The sequence below is a fragment of the Lepisosteus oculatus genome, chromosome 1 (assembly GCF_040954835.1).
Source record: "Lepisosteus oculatus isolate fLepOcu1 chromosome 1, fLepOcu1.hap2, whole genome shotgun sequence".
Taxonomy (NCBI): domain Eukaryota; kingdom Metazoa; phylum Chordata; class Actinopteri; order Semionotiformes; family Lepisosteidae; genus Lepisosteus; species Lepisosteus oculatus.
In genome coordinates, this window is record NC_090696.1 from 66736488 (window position 1) to 66761861 (window position 25374).

The following is a 25374-nucleotide window of genomic DNA, read 5'->3' on the forward strand; positions in this document are numbered from 1 at the left end:
TGAAGGTTAACCAGGTATTGGGACAACTTGAAGCAAAGGGTGTAGTAAATTTTCATCTTCACACGATGATCACACTGCCACTGAAAGGAAACTGAAGAAGGGCTCTCCTGCACAGTCTCATGACACACAAGCTTTTCATTTCGTGAGTGATGATACATTCTGTCCTACTCTCTCAATTCAATGGCGGTTCAAACACACGACATTACTGAGCAAAAAAAAACAGTCATCAGATGGAAACACTAATCCTCATACCTGGTTTTGGTAATGGTTCTTTTTCAGGGCAGGAGAGTCACTTAAATGTAATTAATGCTCAGCTCATAAACCTTTCGTAGAGATTCAGAAAAGTATTATGCAGTTCAGGTTTCATTTGCAAACACAACAACACTGGTTTCAAATGACAAGTGTCAGAAAACCAGCTGATCTCTAATACTACCAATACCTTTTGCTGATGCTTTTGTAAACATCTGCACCCATTTACGCTGCTGGGTAACTTGCTAGAGTACTTCTGGTGAAGAACCTTGCTCAAAGGCACAAAATCAATGTCTCACCTGGGATCTGAGCCCACACCCTTCCATACTGTGTGCAGAGAAGACAACTAAATGAAGGGAAATACCAAAAGGGAACAGTGATACTGAACATGATGTTTTTTGGGGGGCAAAATACCACTGGAACTGGTTTGTTCTTAATCTCAACACAAGCTAAATCATTTAAAAGAACTTCTGCCAAAGGTTATGGACGAGGTTTACGCCAGCTGGCTTGAAAGCGCCACAAAGGCATTTTAACTAAAAAAAACGAGGCATTTAGAAATTATCCTATGGGGGAACCAAAAAATGAGGCATAGCCAGGAAAAGCACAAATGTGTGGGAGCTGAGGCATTTCAGCAGGAGTCAGCAGTGTCACTTCTGTCGCCAAAATTGGAGCCTGTCCACATAAGCCAATACCAGGGCTGGGAGAGAGTGACCTTGCCAAGAACAACAAGCAGGTGTAAATATGCACCAAGTAGTATGTGCGTCTCTGGTACAAGACCTCTGCCCTTCCGGCTTGTACCGTCACTGTTTCCACTGCTTATAGGTCTTCTGATCATTCTTGGGGAAAAAAAAAACATAGAACCTAGATTCCAAATAGGGGAAAGAATCCCTCTGGCCTGCAAAATAAGGGGAAGCTAATAAAGAAGCTTGGTTTTAACTCCGTGTTTCCACCTTGCACTTATCTACGCCTTCGGGTAAGGAGGTCGGAATCTTCTGTTCCGCACAAAAATTAAGACAGACGTTTCAAAAACATAACTGCAAAAACAGGCCGACAGGTCTGTTGTAAAAATGTGATTAAGACATTTGCAGACCCTTCTTTGATAAACACCAAACTTGTTTTCCCTTCCTGAAGCAATGCTATTGTACTTTCTGCCTCTTTTAATGTCAATATACCTGAATGTAGTCGTGTTTGTATTTGAAAACATAATACCACGAAAGAGATTATGCTAATATGCAATTTAAGCTTCCTCTTTTAATTCTATTATATATGCACTTGTGGCTCTGTGTGTACTCACACATGAATATCTCAGCCGCGGTTAAAATACTGTGAAGAACATTTGTTGACTAAGCCAATGTGAACATACATACTGATACACCCCAACACTCCAATGAAGTGACTTAAGGAGATGATCGTGGGTTCACCACCTTGTGGGACACAAGAGTCAGATCTCAGGGTGTTTTCCAGGTTTTTAGAAGTCGAGAACAAAGTCAAACTGAACCCTCGACACCCTGAACAATTTACCTGTTCTGCTCGGGTCATTAGAAACCAATTCCAAGCTGTGATATTTTAGAGACTTCAAACACTGAATGCAAGTTAGCATAAAGAAAACCCACCCTAGTTGGAAAAAGTGACCCAAGTGATCAATTAGCAATAATTAAATATATTTGCATTAACATTTGTATTCAATCGACATGATGGTAAAATAATTACATACACAGTTACAGACAAAAAAAACTGATAAGACCATCCCATCACCAATCTAAAAGTGAACTCTGACCAGAGCTCTTTAACACTAATTTCTAAGAAAGGTTTTGTAGGTACTGTACTTAAATGTTCCTACTTTAGTCCATATGCCATAAGTAGTACAGGTCTTCATACTAAATCACAGTGGGTAGCCCTTAATAGCACATTACATTACTAGGTTACCCCAGGGTAAATATTCCATATTGTTTACAATACCCAAACATTTTTCCAACCTCTGTGCAGCCTCTCCAGAATTCTGCACTTCAATGTCAAATAATGACGCACAAAAGACATCAGTTGTGTTATTCAAAGAAAAATGATTTGCTACTTTTCTATATACAGTATATATATTTTAGCCCTTCTGTCATTGAAAAGTGGTCCTTGACAATATCATCTTTAATGGAGATGTGAAAATGCAGGCGCTACAGAATTCTGGAGAATCTGTGTTCAAGTACCTCACTGCTCATCACATAATGCAGCTGGTTGCAAACAAACTGATTCACTATAAACGTGACAATCATCTTGTGATAAGACTCCGGCTTTGGCATATGGGATAGGGCAATAACAGCCCTCAGTGATTCGCATGCATTGGCTGGAATTATATGTTTGAGAAACCAAACCTATTGATTCCTCCTAGTGTTTTACTGGGACAAGGTTCCGATTTTACACGCGATGTGGACGCCTAAGCCTAAAAAAAGATCTGAGGCCTGTGCCAAAAGAACCTCATGGGTAAGAAGAGACAGCCAAAACAGCAAAAAAGAAGTTTATAAAATCACAGACATACAATAAGTCACATTGCGGATAGTGGTGCCTTCCCAACACCCTGATTTCTTCAGCACTGGTCATTGAGAGTTTGAGCCCTTGAAACCAAACACGGTCTGAGCAATCCCAGAATGCACTGTGTTGCAAAGGGAAGTTTTAAGACATCCGTTCAGCTGGAGAGCAAACTTTGTATGGAGGGGGGGAAAAAAAGAAAAAATGCTCTTTACATTCCTTGAGCAATTGTTTTTTTCTCCAACAAAAGTTGTGATATAACGGCGAAGATAAAAACATCATGCATTTGCAATAGAAAGTTTCCCGATGAGGCTAAAAATTCACTTTTTAATTCCATGCCTTCGCCATTAGCATTCGGTGTGCAAAACATTTGAGAGAAACGGAACAAAACAAGATAAAGACCAGTGTACTGTACTAGTACTGTATAAATATCACAGGATTATGCGTTGCTCCTTAATAAAGCATGGTCGCGCGCACACACACTTCTTAACGCACGCAGAGACACCTTGTCTCTCACCATCCTGCCAGCCCAGAAAGAAACACAAAGGAATGTGAGGCAGTTACTCACAGACGCATATCACTCGCATATACACATACGCACTCCACTCACAGTTTTCTCATTCCATAGTATACATCGCTGTATTGTTTCAAGCTCCCAGTTTTGTTCCTTCTTAATATATAGACATTTTTATTATTTTTTTAAACATTTTTTTTTCCATATATAAAAAGCACATGCTCAAAGACCACCTCCATTGTAATCTTTTACAGCAACGCTCAAAACTCGGAATGCTCACACGAAAACCAGGGAATGTTAGTGCACACAAATCCAAAAAAAAACAAATTAACGTAAAAAAAAAGATGCAACAGGAAAGAAACAAAAATAATCTTTGGAGTTTCAATCACACAGTTAGTATAACAATCCCGCAATTTGTAATTCTGAAGACTAGTATATATATATAAGATATATAACTCAAAGTCACACAGTGCAAAGGAAGGTTCACTGACCCTTGTGTAAAAAGGGAGAACTGGAAGCCAGAAAATGAAAAATAAAATAAAAACGAAAATACGGAGTAGGGGGATGGAGGCAATGTAAAAGAGTCTGTATATACATTTGAACGGGGAGATCCGAACGGGAGCCGTGCCATTGCTCCGGTCATTCCGAATCCCGGTGAACCTCGGAGGCGTCGGCCCGGCAGATAGGGCAGGTGCGGTTCGCCTGGAAGAGAGAGGGAGAGAGAGAGAAGACTGGAATCAGTCCGCTGGGCGGCAGGAAACCGTCCTGGGGGCACTGGACGTGCCCGGTAGCTACTCGCCTGGGGACCGCAACGCCAACCTCTGTCCAGCTGCTTCCTTGCGAAACATCCTGCTGCGGGGCTCAAGATTAGGGAGGAAATCGGGTCGAAGCAAAATCGAGTGACGAAAACCGCAGTCCTCCTTCTTGTGTGTTTGGAAACCTCCTACAGCTCCTACAGCTAACCTGAATATCGCTCCCACAATGCTCCCTGTGCCCGTTACAGGCTGACCCACTGATGCACCCGTGACTATAAACAGTCTATAAAAAAAGGTCAAGCTGGAGCTTATGTCCTTATCCAAAGGCAACAGTGATAGCCCGGCAGGAGCACAAAGCACCAAGTGGACTGAGTGACACCAGGGTGTGTTCCAGCTGGTTGAGTCAGGACTCTCAGAGGCCCATGGGATCTGACAGTCCGGCCAACAAGAGCCACACCTCTCCTCCTATCAGCAGTGGCAGTGGTGATCAAGCCGGGTCGATTTAAAAATACCAAATTACGAGCTTATGTAAGCTCATCTGCTGCAGATCCTATGTACCCTGATAATACTGCACTTCATACACGGCCGTTCTGTATTTTTAGCGGAAAAAACAATGCACAGGCAGAAGACAGATTCAAATTGCAAGAGCTATCTATTCTTCTCTACTGCTGTTGCCATCATCTAAACTTACTGCATTTGGAGGATTCTGGATGTTCTTGATCATTGGCAAAAAAGACTAACCCAGAGGATCTGCGACACTAAATTCTATTATACACATAGCTTGAGTATCCATACCTTTCCAAAACAATACGACAGAGCTTGAGCAAGCTAGAAAAGAAGAATGGGAGAAAAGTGCACAGGTCCAGTTTGCAAAGTTGATAGAGATTTATCCAAAAAGGCTCACATCTATAATTGCTGCCAATAGTGCTTCCACCAAGTTTTTTTGAATTTTCTTTGCTATTGTTCCTAATGTTTAACTTCTTTTACCCATAAAAAAGTGTTCAGTTTTAGCAATCTCAATGCTCCAATAAAAAACATACATTGCCATTTCAAAACTTTTTCCTTACCTTTAACTCAAATAGGGACAACTGAAATAAAAGCCTGTGACTTCTGTTGCATTTCTGACAGAAAGAAATCCTGGAGAGGTTACTGCTGAGCAACAGGCGATACGATATAAGGAGTGATGCCTCAGTTCATTGTTTTCTCGAACAGTAGCTGCTTTTTTATTTTCAGTTCAACGCTTGACCTATTCTGGGACTGAACCAGAGTGCGCACTGTGGATCAACCACAGATCACAAATTCATTAACAGGCTGTGCATGTTCTCCATTTCATTAAAAAAAAAACATTCTTTCAGATACTACTCTACTCAAAACAATATGTGAATTAAGATACAGAAGAACAGTTACAAATAAGGAAAGCCTGTTTGGTAGTTGGAAGTTAACTGATTCCACGATCTCATCCAGCTGTTTCTTGAAAGAAGCCAGGGTATCAGCTCTGACAAAATGGCTGGGTGGCTTCTCCCGAACTCCCACAATCCTGTGCGTAAAGAAGTGGCTCCCATGGTTTCCGTGGAAACTTACCTTCAGCCATTTGTCAACACACTTGGCGTGGAATTCGTGGTTACACGGTAGGACTCGAAGTAGTTGTCTGGACTCAAAGTCACACATACAGACAACACACCTGAAACAGAACACAGCACGTACACCGTGAACATCTGTCTATTAAGATGATTATTCTGTGCCGCTAACGAAAGTGCAAAGTGCACTCTGCATTTGTATCCAATCTTTAAAAAAGCAGTAATTAACATTTCCACGGGGATTCAAGTGAAATCCTGAGAAACTGCACTAAGTTCCTTTCTAGGCCTGAGTCTCTTTATATGACAGTGCTAACACACCTGAACAACTCTCATAAAGAACGGCAATATTAATCTCAGTGACAGACAGCAAAGGTAAATAAGGAGATCCCGAAAGATTCGGCCATCTCTTTTGCACTGCATTCTTTAAAGTTGCCCTAGTTTGCATCATAAAGCACCCTTCTCTGGTTTCCTGGGAAAAATCTACAAAGAAAGAGACAGGCTATACAAAAACAAATAACTGATTATCTGGTGTCAGATGAGCTGATCAGCACGTCTTTACAGTGCTTCAGTACTCACAAGGTCTGCTCGGACTGGTGGTTGTTGGGGTTGAACCGATAAGATGGAAGCTGTTCAATATCGGCTTTCATCAAGCCTCGGGGTTTGGCTTCTCCAAGACGCTCCGCCAGGTTCAGCAAGGCCTGGAGTGACACAGGACGAGAGCCATCGTTACAAAGCCTGTGGGAAAATCGCCCCCTTCCAAACGTGTTGGGGAGACCACCGTGTCGAATGCCAACCCTAACCTTTTCCAGTTGCCACAACCTTTAGCAATTACAGCTTGTAATGCCATTTCAAAAGTCTAAAAAATAAACTAAAGCCATCACCCTCGCTCCGTCTTTTGTTAGAAAAGGGCTGGTGTGTCTGGTATGAGGTCAGTGGTTGTCTTTCATCGTCTTCTGATTATAACCACGACAATGAAGAAGAACGTTCTAGGCCATTCAGGAGCCATTACAAACTACAACTTGAGAATTAAGTTTGTATTTTTTTGTTTTTTGAAATTACTGTATGTTTTACGTTATTATTATAATAGTTAGATTTTGTGACTGGAAGCTTGTAATAATTCTACAATTATACCAAAAACTGTTCCGTTTTGAGAGTAAACGTTTTCTGCTCATTTGAAAGTCTGACTTTCTGCATGTTATGCAGTATTAATGTTAGCTGCAACCCTTCACACATATTGAAATGCAGCCTAAGGCAATTTATTTCATATGCTAATAAAGGAGGGACTCCTAAGAGCTACAATCCTGGCTTTCAACCAGTACATTTTTGTTCTCATGCATGCATTTGAAATTCATCTCATCAATAAATCTTGAAAGCAAGTCCACACGAGAACATTTACATTTATGACAGCTGCAAAGCTGTGGGCTTACTGACCAACAGCCACAACCTCTTGACAACTAAAAAAAATTATCTTCGTCTAGCTTCAGCACTTAGTTTTGACCGTTTTTGGTAGAACAATTTCACGCATTTTCATCTTAGAAGACGACTACAGAAGCAAAGAACCCGAAAGTAAGGATACAAACGAAATGAGGCCATCTTGTTCACATGGTTGCTAGTAGGGATTTCATCTGGCTTTTAAAAGCACCGACAGCACTAGGGAAAAACACTTGTCCACGCAAGCATATTGTAATCGAGAAAAACAGAACAGAATGTAATGAGAACAAGCCTTGCCTCATAATTTTCTACTTCACCATCATCCACATCAAGCTCTAGACTAATGGCTGGTCCCACTGTGGGCTGTACTGGAAGCATTGAGCTGAAACAGAAGAGGGAAGGGAGGACAAGGGGACAAACAATTCACAGTTTCAATCGCAAGTTGTCAAAGTCACGGCCTTTGGCTCGTGTTGTCACAGGTCACTTGACTGCAAGCTGTCAGATGCTGGGCGGCAACCCCACTATTGGGAGGCTTACTGGAAGTGTGAACGTTCCTGCCTGTCAAATTAAAAGGTTCGTGAAAATCTTTTTTTTTTTATCGTGTTGCGTGGTAAGGTTTAGCTAACCATGAAGCCCAATACTTCATTTTACCATAAAGATAGCTGACATAAGGCAGAAAGACTCGGAGAAACAGCTTAGTCATCCATGCACCTTCACTGCAAGCCAGATTTTGCTTGCTGAAGCTGCTCTGCGACTGTAACCAAAAACCCACTAAGCCTGTCATAAAATAACAGTTCAGTACCTCCAGGTGTCTTGAGCAAACTATCAACAAAAACACACTGCGTCACGATTGATACCTTTTCATTTTCCTTTTAAATCTTTAGGAATTAGTATTTGAGTTTTAGGGTAAATTAAGGCTACTGAATACTTAATGCATTCATCCGTATTTAACTCGTATTTCATTCGGGCAGTTTTCAGGGTTAATGCAATTTTTTAAAATAGTATTTGAGGGGGAAGGAAATGGAGTTTAATAAAGAATGGATGGTTATACGCTGGGCCATGCATTATTTTGTGATGTGTAAGCAAAAGCAACCTAATTTTATGTCAGAGACACGCCTGTAACAAACTGTTTATAGAATCTTGATCCTTCAATCTGAGACTGATTTGCTTGGCTGTTCTTTTAAATAACATTCTTATTTCCTAAATACACTGTACCATAGGAATTTCCTAAATAGTTCCAAGGATTATTTTTAAACATTTACTTCACATACCCCTATTACATAACTGACAAGCACCAGAAACGACCTGCCAACCTTTTCTGTTGAGACTGCAGAAGCAGCACAACAGCAAGAGCAGTGCTCTGATCTGGAACATGGCTGGCAAAAATGTCTTCTTGCTACAAAACTAGCACACGTTTAAAGTTACTCTTGTCAAGACAGTGCTGTGTTGAAGACACTGTGGTGAAATGCTGGAAACTCGGAAAGTAGTATACGTGATAACAGGAAACGCAGTTTTCATTTTCATTCCTGCATGTGCAGGTGTGATGTTACGAAAACAACAAACCAATCCTAAAATGTCAGACTTAACACTTCAGGAACACAGTAATGAAACATTTGGCCCGTGCTGTCCGTGCCACTGATTGTTCTAGAAAATTAAGCTTAAAAGGCTCTAGTACCTCAAACAATAAAGATAATAATGAAGAGTTTATAAATGACATTAAAAGGGAAAATTGTACCTAAATATTTATGTTTTCACTGTTTTATATATAAATATACATTTTTTTACAATATTTATGTAGAGTGTGTTTAATTAGAATTGTATCACCTTTTGATGAGCATCTTTTGATGGGTACAGATAAATATAAATTTAACAACACTGAAAAAAAATCACTTATTATTAACTACCAGATGTTCACAATTTTGCTTTACTTACAGGAAGTATGGCAGGAAGCTGGGGTGATAAGGTGGAGGGGGCAAAGGCTGCTGGGATCGATATCTGCGCCCAGTGATGCGTCGAGGCATGAAATGTGGATAAGGCTGTTGGCGAGACACGAGACAAACCCTGTCACCCACTCTCCTAACACTGAAGCATCTTGACATCATGAGGTTATACAGCACGGTATTTATACTGGCTCTTAATGAGCGTAGTTCATTCAGTGTAGACATTTTTTTAATTGCTTTTGCCTTTACAGACAAGGTATCATACTTATGTTTAGATTTGGGGAGTGGACAATTACACAGGACCGTAATCCAAAACAACCTGATTGTGCAGGAGGGGTTTGCTGTATCCGTAATACATTTCTCAGACTTTCATGATATTGAAACTTGCATGTCATAGAAACGGCTCCATGGTTGTTAATCCATAATCAAAACAACAGTATCAAGGGATCCAAGTGGCTCCTCCTGTAAAGGATGGTTATGTAGGTTGAGCTCTAGGGGTCATAGTTTCCTAGCTTGAGGCTGGGTATTGTCACCAGCAGACTGCGAAATCCAGGTTTTGCTTGTATCCAAACAGTTTTAGTCAAGCAAGGGCTCTCTCAGCTTAGTGGGTACCCACAGGTCTGCAGTGACCTCAGCGAGAGACGAGCCACTCCTCCAATAGGACCGAACTCTCCTATGTACCGCTATGGAGCTCACTATGAGTCAAAAGACAAACGGCTCTGTGTAACAGCACCCCTACAGGTCTCATTGATGGCAGTTTAATGCCAGACCCCCAGTCACAAAAAAAACATCTGGTGGGTGAATCCGCAATGCATGGTTGCATAATACATTTCTGATTCTAAATTTTAAAAAATGAACAGCAAACAAGGAGTAAACATCCAAGTAACAGTAAACCGCACTAAAATACAAAATGTGAAAATCTTCCATTTTTAGTCTTCTGCATGAGCCAGTAATATGGCACCAATCGGACCAAACAACAGAACTCAAACTCTTCTTTGACCATTCATTTTCGTTTTCCCCCCATTTTCTCACTACGTTGGTATTTTTTCCATCTTTCTGCAGTTCTTTGTTCCATGTTCTGTCGTCTCAGCACATTTCCAGCATGACTCTACGTCTTGGTTGCGTATAAACAGTACCCTGAGGCAAATCTACAGAGCTTTGTGAACTTAAGCCGAGTGGGAACTTACAACTCCGAACAGCTCTTGATGCAGGGGGTCGTGGGATAGGAACTGGAGCGGTGTGGAAGGGGGCAGGCTGGTGGGGTGTGAAGAATGAGGGTAGTTGAACCCTCCCCCCACTGACAGGTGGTCACCCAGGAGCTCCACCTCGTTCTCTATCCTTTGTAGTGGCTGCAGAGGAACAAAGGCAGGAAGGCCCGGGGGTTAATGTACTGATATGGCACATTCTATAGACTCCAACATGCTGGACCCTGTGAGAGCGGTACATACCGCAAGCACACAGACCTAAGAACTACTGAAATTCTTCCTACATAATATCTGAACAAATCCAGCAAATTTTACAGAGAAGCTCACACATAAAAAGCTCAATCACAATATAAACTTCCACTAAACTAAGTATTCCAAATACAGGCACCAGCACTGTAGGTGCTGTGTGTGTTAACATAACCCCAGAATTTTTGGTCTTATTATTGTTAAAGCAGAGAGCATCCTTACTTTGTGTTTGGCAGATAACTATAAGATTGCAATTCCACAGTGCTAATTAACTATTATGTCTCGCCTCACTGAGTAGACAACTATCTACTAGCAAACCCTAAGTACTGGACATTTGATCTGACATTTATCAACAAGTAGAATTAAAGCTCATTTAAGTAGAACTTAACAGGAGCCATAGATTTCAGAAACAAATATATTTAGAATTAGAAACAAAACCTGCCCTACAAAAGAATAAACCTGGATTTTTCAGAACACTTTAGCTCAGAATTACAAATATAACTAGAATAGTCCTAACACTAAGAAGCGTGTTACTGTTACGACCCAGGTGGAATTCTGGATCCAAAAGTAGGACATTCACCACCTCAGTAGCACGTCCATCTGTGCGTTTTCTAACGGATTCACAGCCACCCAACGAATAACAGGGTTGCAGGAAGCCTGAACCTATTCTGGCAAGCAACGAGCGCAAGGCAGGATACACCCTGGAAGGGACGCCAGTCCATCACAGGGCAAACACACACACACACCACACACCAGGGCCAATTAACCTATCAGTATGTCTTCGGACCACGGGAGGAAACTGGAGCACCTGGAGGAAGCCCATACAAACGCGGGGAGAACATGCACTGAATCGAGCCCGGGGCCCGAGCTCCACTGAGCTGCTCTCCCCCCCAGAAACACATCTTCCCTTGAAAGACTTTCACCGGTGTGGAAACCAGCGCGACACTCACCGATCGGGACTGCTGGGTCTGGAAGGGGACGAACTGGCCGGGGGGAGGGAGGTGGGGTGGGTGGTGTGAGAGGTGGGGGGGGTGTATTAGGAAGGGGTCGCTGGAGATCAGAGACGGGAATGCATAGGGAACGGGCAGGTGCTGAACAGAGCATGCCTGCAGCATCTGAAACAAAGCCGAGAGAGAGAGCACTGTTATATTCAAGAGAACAGTGGACACCCATACCACTTTTTACAAATGGCCTTTCAAGAAAATGCGAAACCAGGACGCGTGTGAATTGTTACCCACGTTTCGAATAATCAAAGCCAGCTTCTGAACTCTGAAGAAAAATGCGATTGGAAGAAAAAACTCTTTACATTTGGCAGAGGTTTGGAAAGTGAAGGGGAAGGCGACTCATATATAGTGTTCACATCACCTTCCACTAACTAGTGTGGGTGAAGGCTAGCACAGAGCCTTCGAAATGGCACAGGAGACAAGTGTGAGACCGTTTACTGCGTCTTGCTTCGTGCCCTGTTCAATATTGTGTACACCCGTACGTTTCGTGAGAATATTTGTGTCTTAGACTTTATCACGGACAGTAAGGGTGTTATGAAAATTGTGAATGTGTGTGTAATTACATAAAAAGAAAACAAAATGCTTACAGTACTGTAGTTAGGTATGCTGACTAACAAGGTAAGCAGTGTTATTACTAAAAACACAAACCACGGTATGAATGTTAATTATTGTTGGTACTTTTGTCATTTTTTGGTGAATTAAAAATTAAAAGAAGGGGTGGCATTTTTGGGGTCCGGAATGGTTCAGAATTTTCCCCATAAGAAATAATGGAAAGATTTTTCGTTTTAGAAATTTTCACTTTTTGAAAGGGTTATTGGGAACGGATTATGTTCACAAATAGAGGAACTTGTGTATTCTATTCACCTTCATCTGAATCACAGAATGGAGACCGATATGTTACAGTTCTAGAACACATCCATTTCCTCGACAGTGAGAGATTGTGTCAAGGGGTGGACAATGAACTGCTATCTTTCTTTTTCCAAATGAATAACTACACTTGTTCAATCCAGTCAAGAGCTGTTGAGCCCGTCTTGGCAAAATATTTTTTTAAAAATATTGTATCTCCAGGTAGTTTGTTTAAAAGAAAATTCTCAACAGACTAAAGGGCATTCAAGTGTTCAACACTGAACAAGCCCTGAATCACCTGATAATCACATGATTTTCTTTTACAGCCATTTCCAAATATTCTTAAGACAGCTTTGAATTGTGCGACATTTTATCCTTTCATAATATCATATAATAACATTGGGAAACAATGTGCATCATTGCAGAATGACCTGCGTTATTTAAGTTTTTAATTAGAAAGTCATGACCCCAGAATTTGCCAAGCTTCTGGCACAGAAACCTTTGTCCTTTGAATAATTCAGAAAGTCAAAACTTCTTTTTAAATTTCAGATTTCTTTAACTGCCATGTCTTATGTGTCTTCGTTTGATAAAATATCATCTTGCTCAGAATCCTTTAAGTTTAAATACTGTATGCCTTTGATATTTTACATTTGACAAAATTCTTCATAATAAGATATTGCAGAAGTTGAACAGGCTCACCCATCCTGAGAATTACTGTTGCAGGCCACTAGAGGGCACCAATGTACAGGTTACTGAGAAAACTGCTATTGACTAGAAAGGGTTTTGCTGTGGAAATGTGTCTGATCAAACTACAGTGACATGGACCTCATCCAAAAGCACATGGAGCACCACAGCTAAAAAGATGCAAGCACAGTGAGGTACACTTTAAGGGGGGGAAGCAAAGAGATATTTCACGGGAACATTTTAAGCTGTTCCTGGGTGTAGGGATTCATGGACATAGAAAAAATAATTACGGGACACATCAAAGGCAGAAAATTAGATAAGACCTCTCTGTCTCGGTTCAGGATTCCCACTTCTAAAATAAAAATTATATGAAATTACCAGCTCCTGGTCATGCAATTAGTACCATTACTGACTGAAGCCATGGGATTCTGTGTATTCCTCATCTAGAAAGTACCAAAATCTTTATCTGGAGCTGGCTTTCCTCAAGGTTTCCTGTCCTTTAGGCCTGCGTTATGACAGCTCTAAAGCAGGGCAGGGAGATCGCATCCCTGTGGGGCCAGTGTGTCTGCCTCCAGGTTTTCATTCCAGCTCATCTCTTAGCAACCTAAAAACCAGCTCGTTCCCTAGCGGCCCAACGAGATCGACCTGACAGTTTCTCCCAGCACTCCCAGCATGCAACGAACCTACAGACCAGAGCCAGGACTGGATACCCTTGGTCTACGTTGTCGGTCGACACGCTTGGTGTACACTGGGTGCAGGCGGCGTGCGGAGGACTCACCGGGGGTGGGACGCTGCACACGGGATAGTGCTGCCCGCTGAAGACCACCGAGCAGCCCGGGACCTGCTGCGTGTGCTGGCCCGTGCACAGGGGGATGCCGTGAGGCGCCACTGTGGTGACGGTGTACGACACGGGCACGGTGCCCTGGTGAATCTACACGCAAAGCAATGGGTTAAAGGTCACGTACAGCCCACCACAAGAAAACACCACATCGCAGATGACGCAGCGCTTTCTTTCAGCTGCTAATTAACGGCGTTCGATATCTCAATCGCTGCGCCGGAGCTCAACCTGTCGACCCATGAACAGAGCAGAAGCCTGGACCTCGCTCGTTTGCCTTAATTAACTCACGATTTCTACCGCAAATCAAGAGGAGGAAAGGAAACGCAGGAACACTTCTACATAAAGCACTGCTTCCGATTTCACAGGAAAGGCGAACGTGGGAGCAGAAATGAAAAAGAGTTCTCCGGCGCATGTACGTTGAAGACCGTCTACATAAAGAGGACAGAGGGTTTAGGAAATGTTTTTCACAGCTACGCTAAGAGGAGTATTTCACAAAGAGAGAAGTGGGACAAAGTTTTCTTTTACACAATGTTGCGAACCCACATTCATAAAACAGAGAAGTTTCCAGAAAGTTTCTCAGATTTTTTACACCACATGGGGAAGAGCTATTTCTCTTTGTAGTTAGTGGCTTGTGTGCCTGGAGCTCGACAAAGGGATGGGTGGAACTGAAGTACCAAAGCTCGGCTGGAAGAAGACATGAAAGTTCTCGACGAGAATGGTGCAGTCAAAAACGCGAAGCCCTGAACGTGATGATCAGGTGATTTTCCATTGACCTCCATTTCCAAATATTCTTTGAATTGTGCACCATTTTATCCGTTTATAATAAGTAAAATAACACAAAAATGTGGGAGAAGGCTTTCTTCGACACCACGCAAACCCACATTCATAAATGAGAGGAGTTTTCCAGGCTGTCACATTTTTGACACCACAGGCGGAAGAGTTTCGTTCTCTTCTTCGCAGCGTGTGGAGCTCCACACGACAGACCCCCTCCCCCCCCCCCGACCGCGGCTCACCTGGTCGTGGATGTCCACCATGACGGCGCTCTGCTGGGGCGGGTGGGCGGCGGGGTGCAGGAGCCGAGGGGACATGTTGGGGGGGTGGAAGGCGCGGGGCTCCTCCAGGCTAGGGGGCTGGCCGTAGGGCAGGTGGTGGAAGTTCTCGTCCTGCCCGACGGCGCTGTGCCTGGACAGCCGGTCCCTGCGCCCCCGCTGCCGCCTCACGGGAGGGCTGAGGTCAAGAGGAAGAGGACGACACAGAGGTCAGAACAGCACTGCGCCTTGAGGAACAGGACAGCTTCTTCTGATTTCGACCTTTAAAACCACTCCCTCGCAATGGTGACCTGAAGAGTATCCAATACAATATATACAATATACGAGAAGATCACTTCATTAGCCATATACAATTTCTTGCATTAGGAATTTGTCTTTTCGCATACCCCAGCTTGCTCTCCATGAGACACACAGACAGGGAGAGAAGCTTGGGGTCAGATCGCAGGGTCAGCCATTGTACGGCGCCCCTGGAGCAGTTGGGGTTAAGGGCCTTGCTCAGGAGCCCAGCAGAGTAGGCCAGTTGGGGTTAAGGGGCTTGCTCAGGAGCCCAACGGAGTAGGATTCCTCTGCCAGCCGCGGGATTTGAACCGGCAACCTTCCAGCCACAGGCGCAGATCCTTAGCCACAGAGCCATTTTTCTTCTTTTGTACGTACATTAAACATATACAATAAAAGCAATGGAACAGGTAAAGGTCTATTCCATTCTGAAAGGAAAAGGAAAACATTTCAGTTTCTCACACTTGTGTCTTTTTTTTCTTCTCCTTTCAGCACGGAATAAACCTTCACCTGTTCCTTTGCAAGCCTATACATGCTGACGCAGCCCCCCACTCAAACTTCTACAATAAAATCATATACTGGGGCTAGGAAAATCACCTTGCCCAAGGTTTATCCCCCTTTGGGCTGGAACGCTTGACCTTCGTGTCTGGAGTCTCGAGTCCTAACCGCTACATCAACCAAATTCAAGACGGGCTTCAATACAGCCGGACTGTGACCGCGAGCAGAAAGCAAGCCTGGTACAAACGGACATTGTGATGACTGAGCACTAGGCGGCACTCCTTACCTTGTACCACAAACGAAAACGCCCATGCACAAGCACAGGCGTGTGCGACAGACAGTACAAAATACAATACTATTACAGTAATATAAATGATTACATTTTTGTTCCAACAGATGACAAAAAACAAAACAAAAAGAAGAACTGGTATCATTATTAAAAATGATTAAGGACGACAAAGCTACACTGGAGCCTATATTCTATAGAATTGGAGCTCAGAGCTACTGTTCATACAGAATCTGCGTTTTTGCCATTAAATCATAAAAACTTTCTATTGGGCACAGTGCAGAAAAGCTTGAGCTGAAAGTCAAGAATTTGATGTCCTCCAAACCTGAAATTGCGTGAAACAAATCAAGAACCACAAAGTAAATACTAAGACAATAGCCGCCCCAAGTGAAACCAAACTGTAGGGGGCACTATAACAGTCCCTTCCTCACCAGTCTTAAGCAACTGGTCAGATTCGGTCTCGATGTGTTGTCACAGCTTGTTATGGCGCAGCTTGAAGCTGCTGTGGTTAAGACATGAGCACTCCTATATAGAAAGCACAAAAATCATTGTTCCACTAAGAAAAACAAATCTCGGCAACAGTTCTAAACTGTTTCTGCCAAACAACTACTAGGTTTCATAGCAGAAAAGTTCCTTCTGTAACTCTAATCAGGGCAGCCTGGCTTGGGAGCCTCCGGGCCCAGTACATTTTAGGACACTGAGAAAACTCCGTTGTGTCATTCAGTAGAATCTGGCTATCTTATCATGCTGGAGTGGGGCTTGATTTCTGCACACTGCCAGTGTCACAACACTCATGTCCTCCCACTGCTGGGACACTCAATCATGCCAGGGACAGAATTCCAGAAGCCAGTTAACCTACGGTCTCTTGACTGAGGGTGGAAACCCTCTTCTCAACATGCTGCCTGTTACTTGTGCCTTAACCAGCTCTTACTAGCTGATGAGCAGACACAGGTAGCAATGATACCCCACAACGGGCATTTTTTCCTTCTCCGACTGGTCACATTTCAGGCACAAAGACTGACTGAGGTCAGTCCTGAAGCTCAGAATTCAGTACAGGATTGATACCATAAAAAAAAACCCATCTGACCTCTTAAGACGCAAAGGAAAACTTACAAATATGTCCCCAGACAGAAAACGGACAACCGTGAGGCTCGACGACAGCAAGAACTCGATGAGAGCAGAAACCTGAAGGGGCAGTGAACACGAGGAGGACGTACAAACTCCTCACAGACAGCACCCCGGGTCCAGAACTGATCCAGGGCCCCAGCACCGTGAGGCAGCAATGCTGGCCGCGGCGTCGCCATGGCGCCCCACCAGTCGTTTATGACGGAGCCGAACACGTGGACGCGCAAAGGGAGCTTGGAGCGCACGGTCCCGTCCCCCTGTCGTCTTAAAGGCGGCGCAGCGTCCCCAAAGGCTTCAAACCCACTGCGGCCCCCCCTCCACCGCGTACCTCCTCCTGTTGCGTGCCGGCGTGTGGCACCTTTCCCCTGAGAAGTGGTGCTGGTTGGGCCGGGCCGAGGGGGGTCTCCGATTGGCCGGCATCTCCCATGGCCGCATCGGGGGCGAGGGGGCGGGCGAGGCGGAGGAGAAATCGAAGACGGGGTGCGAGAGCCGCTGGCGCTTGGGGCTCGGGCTGTCTTCACTCTGAAATGAAGAGGGGGGTCAGTGGAGAGACGAGGAAATCAGGCCAGGCAACGGACTGGAAAACATTCCTGTCAGAATCTCACACTGCGGCTTCCAAGTCATAACACACAGACCTGTAGAGAACGGTTCACTCGTCTTAATTAACCTTTACCGCCCCGGGCTCACTGCCAGCCTGGTGCCCGCGGTTCTCTTTTCAGCGAATGGCCTGTGCTTTTAGGCTGTGGCGCAGTGACACCGCACTACAGTGTGAAAATGTTAATCTGACATCACCAAAATCTCAAACACTGCTCATGTTTTTTTGTCAGCCCCCTCCCACGCTATATGACACTAAGACCCACCCTGGTCCTGGATGAACACAGCTGCTACTCGTTTTCATTACAGCAGAGCTCTACATCTCCAGTGCTCAGTAATGGCTTCATTTATCTGCTTCTTTGTTCACACAAACTTTGTTTTTGCAGTTCTGAGTGTCACAAACACCTGAATTCAAGGGTACGGCTTGGACCAACTTCAGCATTAAGAACTTTACAAAGCCTCTTCTCAGCCTGTTGCCTGTTACTTGTGACTTATCAGCTCTTACTAGCTGATGAGCAGACACAGGTAGCAATGACACCCCACAACGGGCATTTTTTCCTTCTCCGATTGGTCACATTTCAGGCACAAAGACTGATTGAGGTCAGGTCTGAAGCTCAGAATATAGTACAGGATTGATACCATAAAAAAAAAAACTTTTGACCTCTTCAGACACAAAGGAAAACTTATAAATATGTCCCAAACAGAAAACTAAAATCAATGAGCCTCAACAAGAGTAAGAACCATCTATAAGACCATAAACTAGAAAAGACAGTGATCCCCTAGGGACAGGGTGGGAAACTACTTTCTCTATATCAAGAAAAAAAATAAAGCTATTGAGAGCATAAAAAAATGCCGGAGCTGCAGCAATGCTAGACCCAGCAGAGCTTGCTTCAAACTCAGCAGAGACACCTGAATATCTCTAGACTGATTTAAGAGACAGAAATAAAAGACACGGAGCTGTTTATCACGGTGTGAAAGACCGGCAACGAGAATGGATTACTGTTGCTTCTACACAAGTTGTCCACTGTCATAACAATATAATTACATGACTATAGCTGCAATCACAATAAACCTATGTAAAGCATCAGTATTCACCAAGATAATCCTAGTACATGGAGAATAATGATCAAACTAAACCTGCAATTACTGAGTTTTCATTCAAAGCCTACACAGATAGCGTAACAACCTGTATAAAACCACAACAGCCTAGAATTCAGTCATACTTCATTCTTGCTTTCCCTCTGCCACTAAGTTGTGTGGGACCTTTAAAGAACACACAGTCCATGCCAACCTCAGCCAGAGAAGCAGGCAACTGTCGCAACACGCCGATGACGCACGCGCACAGCGCATGCTTTGGCTCACTCTGCGCAGATTAGTCAAGCTTGCGATGATGTCACTTCCTGAACTGGAAGGTGCGCTTCTTGCTCATATCTGTGACTTACGCAGCAGCGTAATCGGACAGCACCATCGCATCCCAAAGCGGAACGGCCAGCAAAAGGGACCACCAGAGCACATGGCACACATGTCCATCCTACAGCCCAATGATCTCATTTCAGACTGCCTATTGGCACTGGAGGAAAAAGGAATTAGGGGTGGATCCGGAAGAAGAATGTTCTGGGGCACTCATCCCCTTCGAAAGGCAGAGGGCATTGCTCATCGCTTCTGAATAAAACCGAGTGATCATCTACACCCCCATGACACGGCACTGCTTTCCTGCCAGAAGGGGTGTTGCTCAGAGGATTTGAAAAAAAATTGTCTCAGGAGTACTTCACAATCCAGGCAGTATTTAGGAGACATTCTGGAACTACTCCCGAGACCCTCTTCTTCCTCAGTGAACCAGAAGTGAGCTGGCGTGCTTGTTTCCAAACACACTTTGCAGATTCTCGTAAACTCTACGCCACTGTGCATACAGGCCCTAGGTAGTGGGCCAATGCTGTAATAAGTGACTTTATATTAGAGCTCCTTTTCTGGTCTCTATCTGTATACTAACTGTTGTACATGTTCAAAGATTTGCTTGCTGTAAAATTAAAATGGTCAGATATTCGTGGCTTTTGTTTACATCCATTTACTTTAATGTACTTTAGCATATACTGAGAAAAGGAAGTGACATCTATGATTCAATCTATGACCCCCCTCAATGAAAACTTAATAAAACTGAGATGGTTTCCTTCCCATTTTCCTGAACTATAGTAGCAAACAGCTGAAATAATAAAATAATTCAGAAAATTCTCTGTTTATCCCACGGGATACTGTTCACTGTGTGTGAAAAACAGAAACGGGACAGCGAGCCTTTTTTAAAGCTCTAAAAAAAAAAAGCTAAGCGAACACAACAGAAACAAAAAGGGAAATGAGGCTGGTCACATTCAGGTGACTCAGGCCCTGCAGGGAGAGCAGGACTGGTTTGTTGGGGTTTTTATTTTTTTAAACGTGATGAAATGTTCTTCCTGGGTGAGGCGTCATTTTCGCAATCTTGTCTCTTCTCTGCGAGGACACCCCTTGGGTTCCAAAACAGATCCTCCGGGCCTTTCTGGAGGTTTTTTTTTTCTCCTCCCTCCTCGGAATCTGATGAGAAGAGACAGCCCCTCCCCTCCACAGAGGAATCATTAGGCCAGTGTTGCTAACAGCCAGAGGCTACAGTGAAACCAGGGCAACACACCAACTCTATTCCAGGACTGCCAGACCATAAGCAGCCTGCCCGCTCTGCGAGCTGAAATACTGCGGCCTGCTCTCAGTTTCATTAAACCACGCTGACAATTTACAGAACAGGGGCTATTTGTAACCTGACTGCTAAAGCTAAGTGTTGTCTGTCCTTTGAGCAACTCTTCTTACAGGCTCTGGCTAAATAGGACACGTTCAGATACAGAGCTGGGCAGGAGGCTGCATTTTGCCTGACAGTGCAATGATGGGCTCTGGGTAAATTAATCAAATCAGTGAAATACAAGCCTTTATTAGATTATATTAGTGATCTACTCTCAAAACAGGATGACTTTGGTAATGCTAGGGAGGGGGTGGATTTGAAAGATACTGGGCTGTCCTTATTGAGACATCTTTGAACTTTAAAAAAAAGCAGAAATTGTAAACTCCTCATTAAACCACTCTGGTTTTACCTGCCACATCAAGATGCTTGCTCTAGAAATGTAAAGCTTTTGGAAACAGCACAGCCATTAAAAGTGTTGTGTGGTAAAAAGCACTCAATGTTCAAGTACAGAATACTCTATTCATGTTCACGGTGACCAAGTCACGAGGTCTCTAGAGTTGTTTTACAGGAGGGCTTCCTCATCCTCAGTTCCTCAGGCTGTCACCAGCAGATCTCCCTAAACCATCAGCAGCTCAAGACCTCAACAAGAAAATGGCTGACCTGAATCGCTTTCCATCACAGTTGAAGCTGCTGCCGATGTACTGGGGTCCTGTTACACGCTTTCAGACACACAGCGCAAGCACAGATAGGAGGACAAAACGGAGAGAGCCAGGAGCCCTATATTTATGCACAGATCTACCAGCTGTAAGAGGCTAAATCAGCTTTGAAATACAGAAAATCCCAAACAAGCTGAAACACTGATGCTGCTCTAAAGTGCACGTCATCAGTTATAAACAGAGATACAAGCACAATTAAAGAGTAGCCCTGGAACAAATGCTATCTTCTGGAAAAATACTAACTGGGTTTTGGCTATCCCAAATTCGCCATATTCAAAGACAGAAGACATCATCTGGGACACAGACGACCTTCCTGTGCTTTCAAGCTGTTCTGCACATTGCCAAACCTTCACTCTGAGCTACAGTAAGCCTCAGTCTCAAGCCAGCGTTCCTCTTCTCACCAGAAGGGGACGTAAGTGGAATTTGTCCAGTACTGCTAGATTACAATTTGACTATCGTCTTGAAGAGCCATGGTAGATCCCATCATTATACTCCCAAATGATCACATTTGTGCAGTTAATCAGACATTTGCACAGATTTTTAAAAGCGTTTTGTACAGGAAACAAAGATCTGCACGCGTTTCAGTCCGTAAATGAATGGATCAGCTGCCTGCTCAAAATCGTTCAGAAATCACAGATGATTCTGCTTCCAAAAAGCTAACAAAAGAGGCATCCCAAATTAGTTCTGAATGGATCAGGAGGAGGAAAATGGGTTCATGAATACTAATGCTACCATATCACATTCTTTTACGCTAGGGGGTCAAGTTGAATTTTTAAAGTGCTGCATACGTCCAAATATTTCTCCCCTAAAATTCCAAGTTGTAGTTTACCATGCAGGTGAATTTTTTGTTTTGCTTTAAGATGTCAGTAAAGCACTGGCTTTTAAGCTTGTTGATAATAGGAAATACCAAATAATACATATGTTGACTGAACCTGTTGTTTTATTTATGTGTTAAATAATTCTGTGCTTTTCCATTAGGGAGATGTCTATGTTTAAAAACCAAAAATCCCATTTACTCTACGTGACTGCCTTATGAAATGTAGTTTCATCGTGCAACACAGCTGGAATACATTTTATTTAATGGACTACACGACGGGCAGGGATATGAATTAGTGTTTTCTTGAAATGTACAGTGCTTTTTTGCATGCATTAGCAACTGCATCGGTAAGTGTTGATGCTCAAGACAGGGTATGAAAACTACATTTCATGCAAAACGCTGCAGTTAGGTTAAGTCATAGACAAAGAGGACGGCAAAAACTACAAGCAATACACTATAGAGATTGCTCTTCTTAGTCTGGGACACCCCACACAACTTAATAAAATTATTTCTATTATGTTTTGTTTTTTTACTTACTATAATGTACAGTAAACTAGCACAATACATTAAGTAGTGATAGGAAATCCACCAGTACATTCAGTCTGGTGTGTCAATACTGTCCACTTTAATTACATAGAGCCCTAGGTAAAGCTCAAATCAATAACTGAATGGCTTGAGAAAAATCAATGTTTTTTCCTATACTCCACACCAACATTTCTCAAGGCAAAATAAAAACCAAGAATCTAGTGTCCCAGATGCTCTTATAAGGAGCTGCTGCTCCCGAGTCTCGGTTATTCTCGAGCTGTCATTCAGCAACGGCAAACGTTCCAAAATGACCATCAGTAGGGCGATGGCCTCCGTGTTACAAGCTGGAGTCTGCGCTGGAGGAAAAGCTGGCCAGCTCGTACAGATCACCACAGTGTACAGTTACAAACACGCTCGCTTCCTAGCCTGTATATATTTCTCTTGTCGTGCTGTCACCCCTGTCAGGCTGTTGCTGTTCTGAGCTCCTGCTGCATCAACGATTACACCTCAGTATATGTGCGCTTCATTGGCTGTGCGTTCTGGAGGTGCACTCAGTATGAAAGACTAACATTGCACAAGGAAGGCGGTTCATACTGAATCCTAAATGAATCGCATTTACAGTCACTAAACTTTTTTTTTATATATAGCTCCGACGGTTCGGGCGTTTCTTCTACAGCACAGAAGTTGCTAATAAGACATTTCACAGGAGATGTCTCGGTGAATGAAGCAGCTCTATAAATAAATCATCCCTGCGACGGTGTGACTGGCGGGAGGCTAAGTTTTCTGTCATGAGCAGCCATATCAGGATGGCACAGACACTCGCAAAAGAGACATTTCATTTACACTTCGCCCGGGTCTCTTTTTTCCCCCCCGCCTCGCTGCCGTTGGTAAAAAAAAAATCGACAGCTGGAATGGTCCTAACAATATAAACTATTAGCTAAAACACAAACCCTAATGGAAGACAAACTATAGTTTGTGCAATCTGTCTTCTTTACACAAGGTAGCATCCTATGACATCCAGTATGATCAGTCAAATATTTCGAGTGCCTTATTTACGAGCTACTGTACCACCACACTTTCAGCTTTGAACTGCAAACGGTGCTGAAATGGAGGGCAATACTCTCAGATAATCCCCTGAGAACCTGTATTTTCCCGAGCAGGAGACATGGCAGGTGTGAGCTCGAGTAGCAAGGGCTGAGCTGCTGTCATGACATGTTTAAACACTGGCAGCGGGTTTGGTGTGTGACGGGACGCCGTCTTCACCAGGTACTGCATGTCGTCTCGGGTTGTCATTTATCTGCTGCATCCCGCAGTAAAAACACCGCACCTGACAGACAGACCTCCATAAAGTTAGTACAATGTACACGGTGCTCCCCAATGCTGCCGGGATTAAACCAGACATCAATGAGAAACATGAGTTGTCCTTTATTAGTTATCATTTAATAAAAGATTAGTCATCTAGGTGACTAATTCTTATCAGACTTACCCACTATCCTTCAACTGACTAAGTACCCAACAGTCAGAGACATTTCTGTAGGTGGACATAGCTCATATCAAGGGCTCTGAAAATCATAATTAGATCAAGCCGGGCTAGGGATTTATTTTTGCAACAAGCTATCTTATTTTGATTGATACTGAAACTGAATAGCAATTTAAATATGGATATTTGACCGTTTACACTAAGAAATGTAAAGTATTCTTACCATCCGCAACAGAAGACAAACTTCATACAACGAAACTAAATTATTTTATTTAGAGTTTTATCATTCATTTGGTTGACAGTATTTTTTTCCCTCCCAAAATGACTTACATAAGTAATCATTCATACAGCTGGGTATGGTGTTGGCACAATCGGAGTTAGTTACCCGGCGCAAAACTACACCAGCAGCAGTCCCATACAAGTTTCGAACCTACAACCTTTCTGTTAAAAGCCCAAAGCACTAAATGCTCCTCCACACTGAAACTGAACGACTGATGAACACTACATCAAATGAAACCACTTACAGTATGAACACTAACTACTCCTTTTCCGTGTTAAAGTTAAAGGAGGGAACGCACATTGTCCGATTGCATTGTTAAATCTCTGGAGTTACCATTTTAATGATTTTGAAATAATGTTCAAAGACGTTCGGTGAATTCAAGTGGCCTGTGCCATATTCTCACGTGAGCTCTATCTAAACACTGGACACAGAGTTCTAAAACACCCCCTGAAAAAATATATATCTACAGCTCTCTACATATGCAATTTCTTGACGTACTTCAGATTCCATCTATTTTTATCCAATTCAGGGTCACTTGGAGCCCGAGCCTATCCCAGCAAGCAAAGGGGCAAGGCAGGGTACACCTTGGACAGGACACCAGTCTATCACAGGGGAGACACACAGACAGTTAGAAGTCAATTAACCTACCAGCATGTCTTTGGACTGCGGGAGGAAACCCACACGAACATGGGGAGAACATACATACTCCACACAGACAGTCCCCCAGGTCTGGAATTGAACCCAGGGCCTCAGTACAGAGAGGCAGCCAATGCCAACCACTGCATCACGATGCCACCCTTTCATTCACTTCATGTCAAAAAAGTATTTTCTTCTTGAGTCAAAACAGAATTCACATTGCTATACCATAACTGTATAGAAATAATCATGTGTCAAAGTTAGCTAGTCGCAAGGACTCAACTATAACCAGTAGCACTGGGACTTAATCAGACTTGCAAAAAATAACTCTTTTTCTATTCTAACTGAATTTTGTACACTCTCCCTTTACCAAATCAAATCAGATCTGTAGTTTGATGAGCACCTTACCTACTGTTTAACCAAGCAGCTTGATTAAAATGCACAATTATAGGCATTAATATTTATTATAATAATACTTAAATGTTCTTTTTTTCCGTTTCGCTCCTCTCTAAGGATACCCTTTTTTACAGAATTTCTCATTTACATAATCAATGTGTGACATTAATATTCCAAGTTACAGCATTGTGT

The 25374-nt window shown here is 43.2% G+C and overlaps 1 protein-coding gene across 1 annotated transcript in view; it reads right to left on the bottom strand.

Moving 5' to 3' along the window:
• Positions 1–2739: 2739 nt before the first annotated feature.
• The window catches only part of rnf38 (ring finger protein 38), a 66029-nt gene continuing 43394 nt past the window's right edge, over positions 2740–25374 (bottom strand). Inside the window, exons 3-12 of the mRNA XM_069191602.1 lie at positions 17369–17562; positions 14820–15033; positions 13747–13899; positions 11385–11549; positions 10171–10332; positions 8976–9079; positions 7341–7425; positions 6189–6310; positions 5617–5716; positions 2740–3982 (exon numbers count right to left, since the gene is read on the bottom strand). Coding sequence (XP_069047703.1) covers positions 3920–3982; positions 5617–5716; positions 6189–6310; positions 7341–7425; positions 8976–9079; positions 10171–10332; positions 11385–11549; positions 13747–13899; positions 14820–15033; positions 17369–17562 — 1362 coding nt within the window. The 3' untranslated portion in view covers positions 2740–3919. The remainder of the gene's footprint in view (positions 3983–5616; positions 5717–6188; positions 6311–7340; positions 7426–8975; positions 9080–10170; positions 10333–11384; positions 11550–13746; positions 13900–14819; positions 15034–17368; positions 17563–25374) is intronic.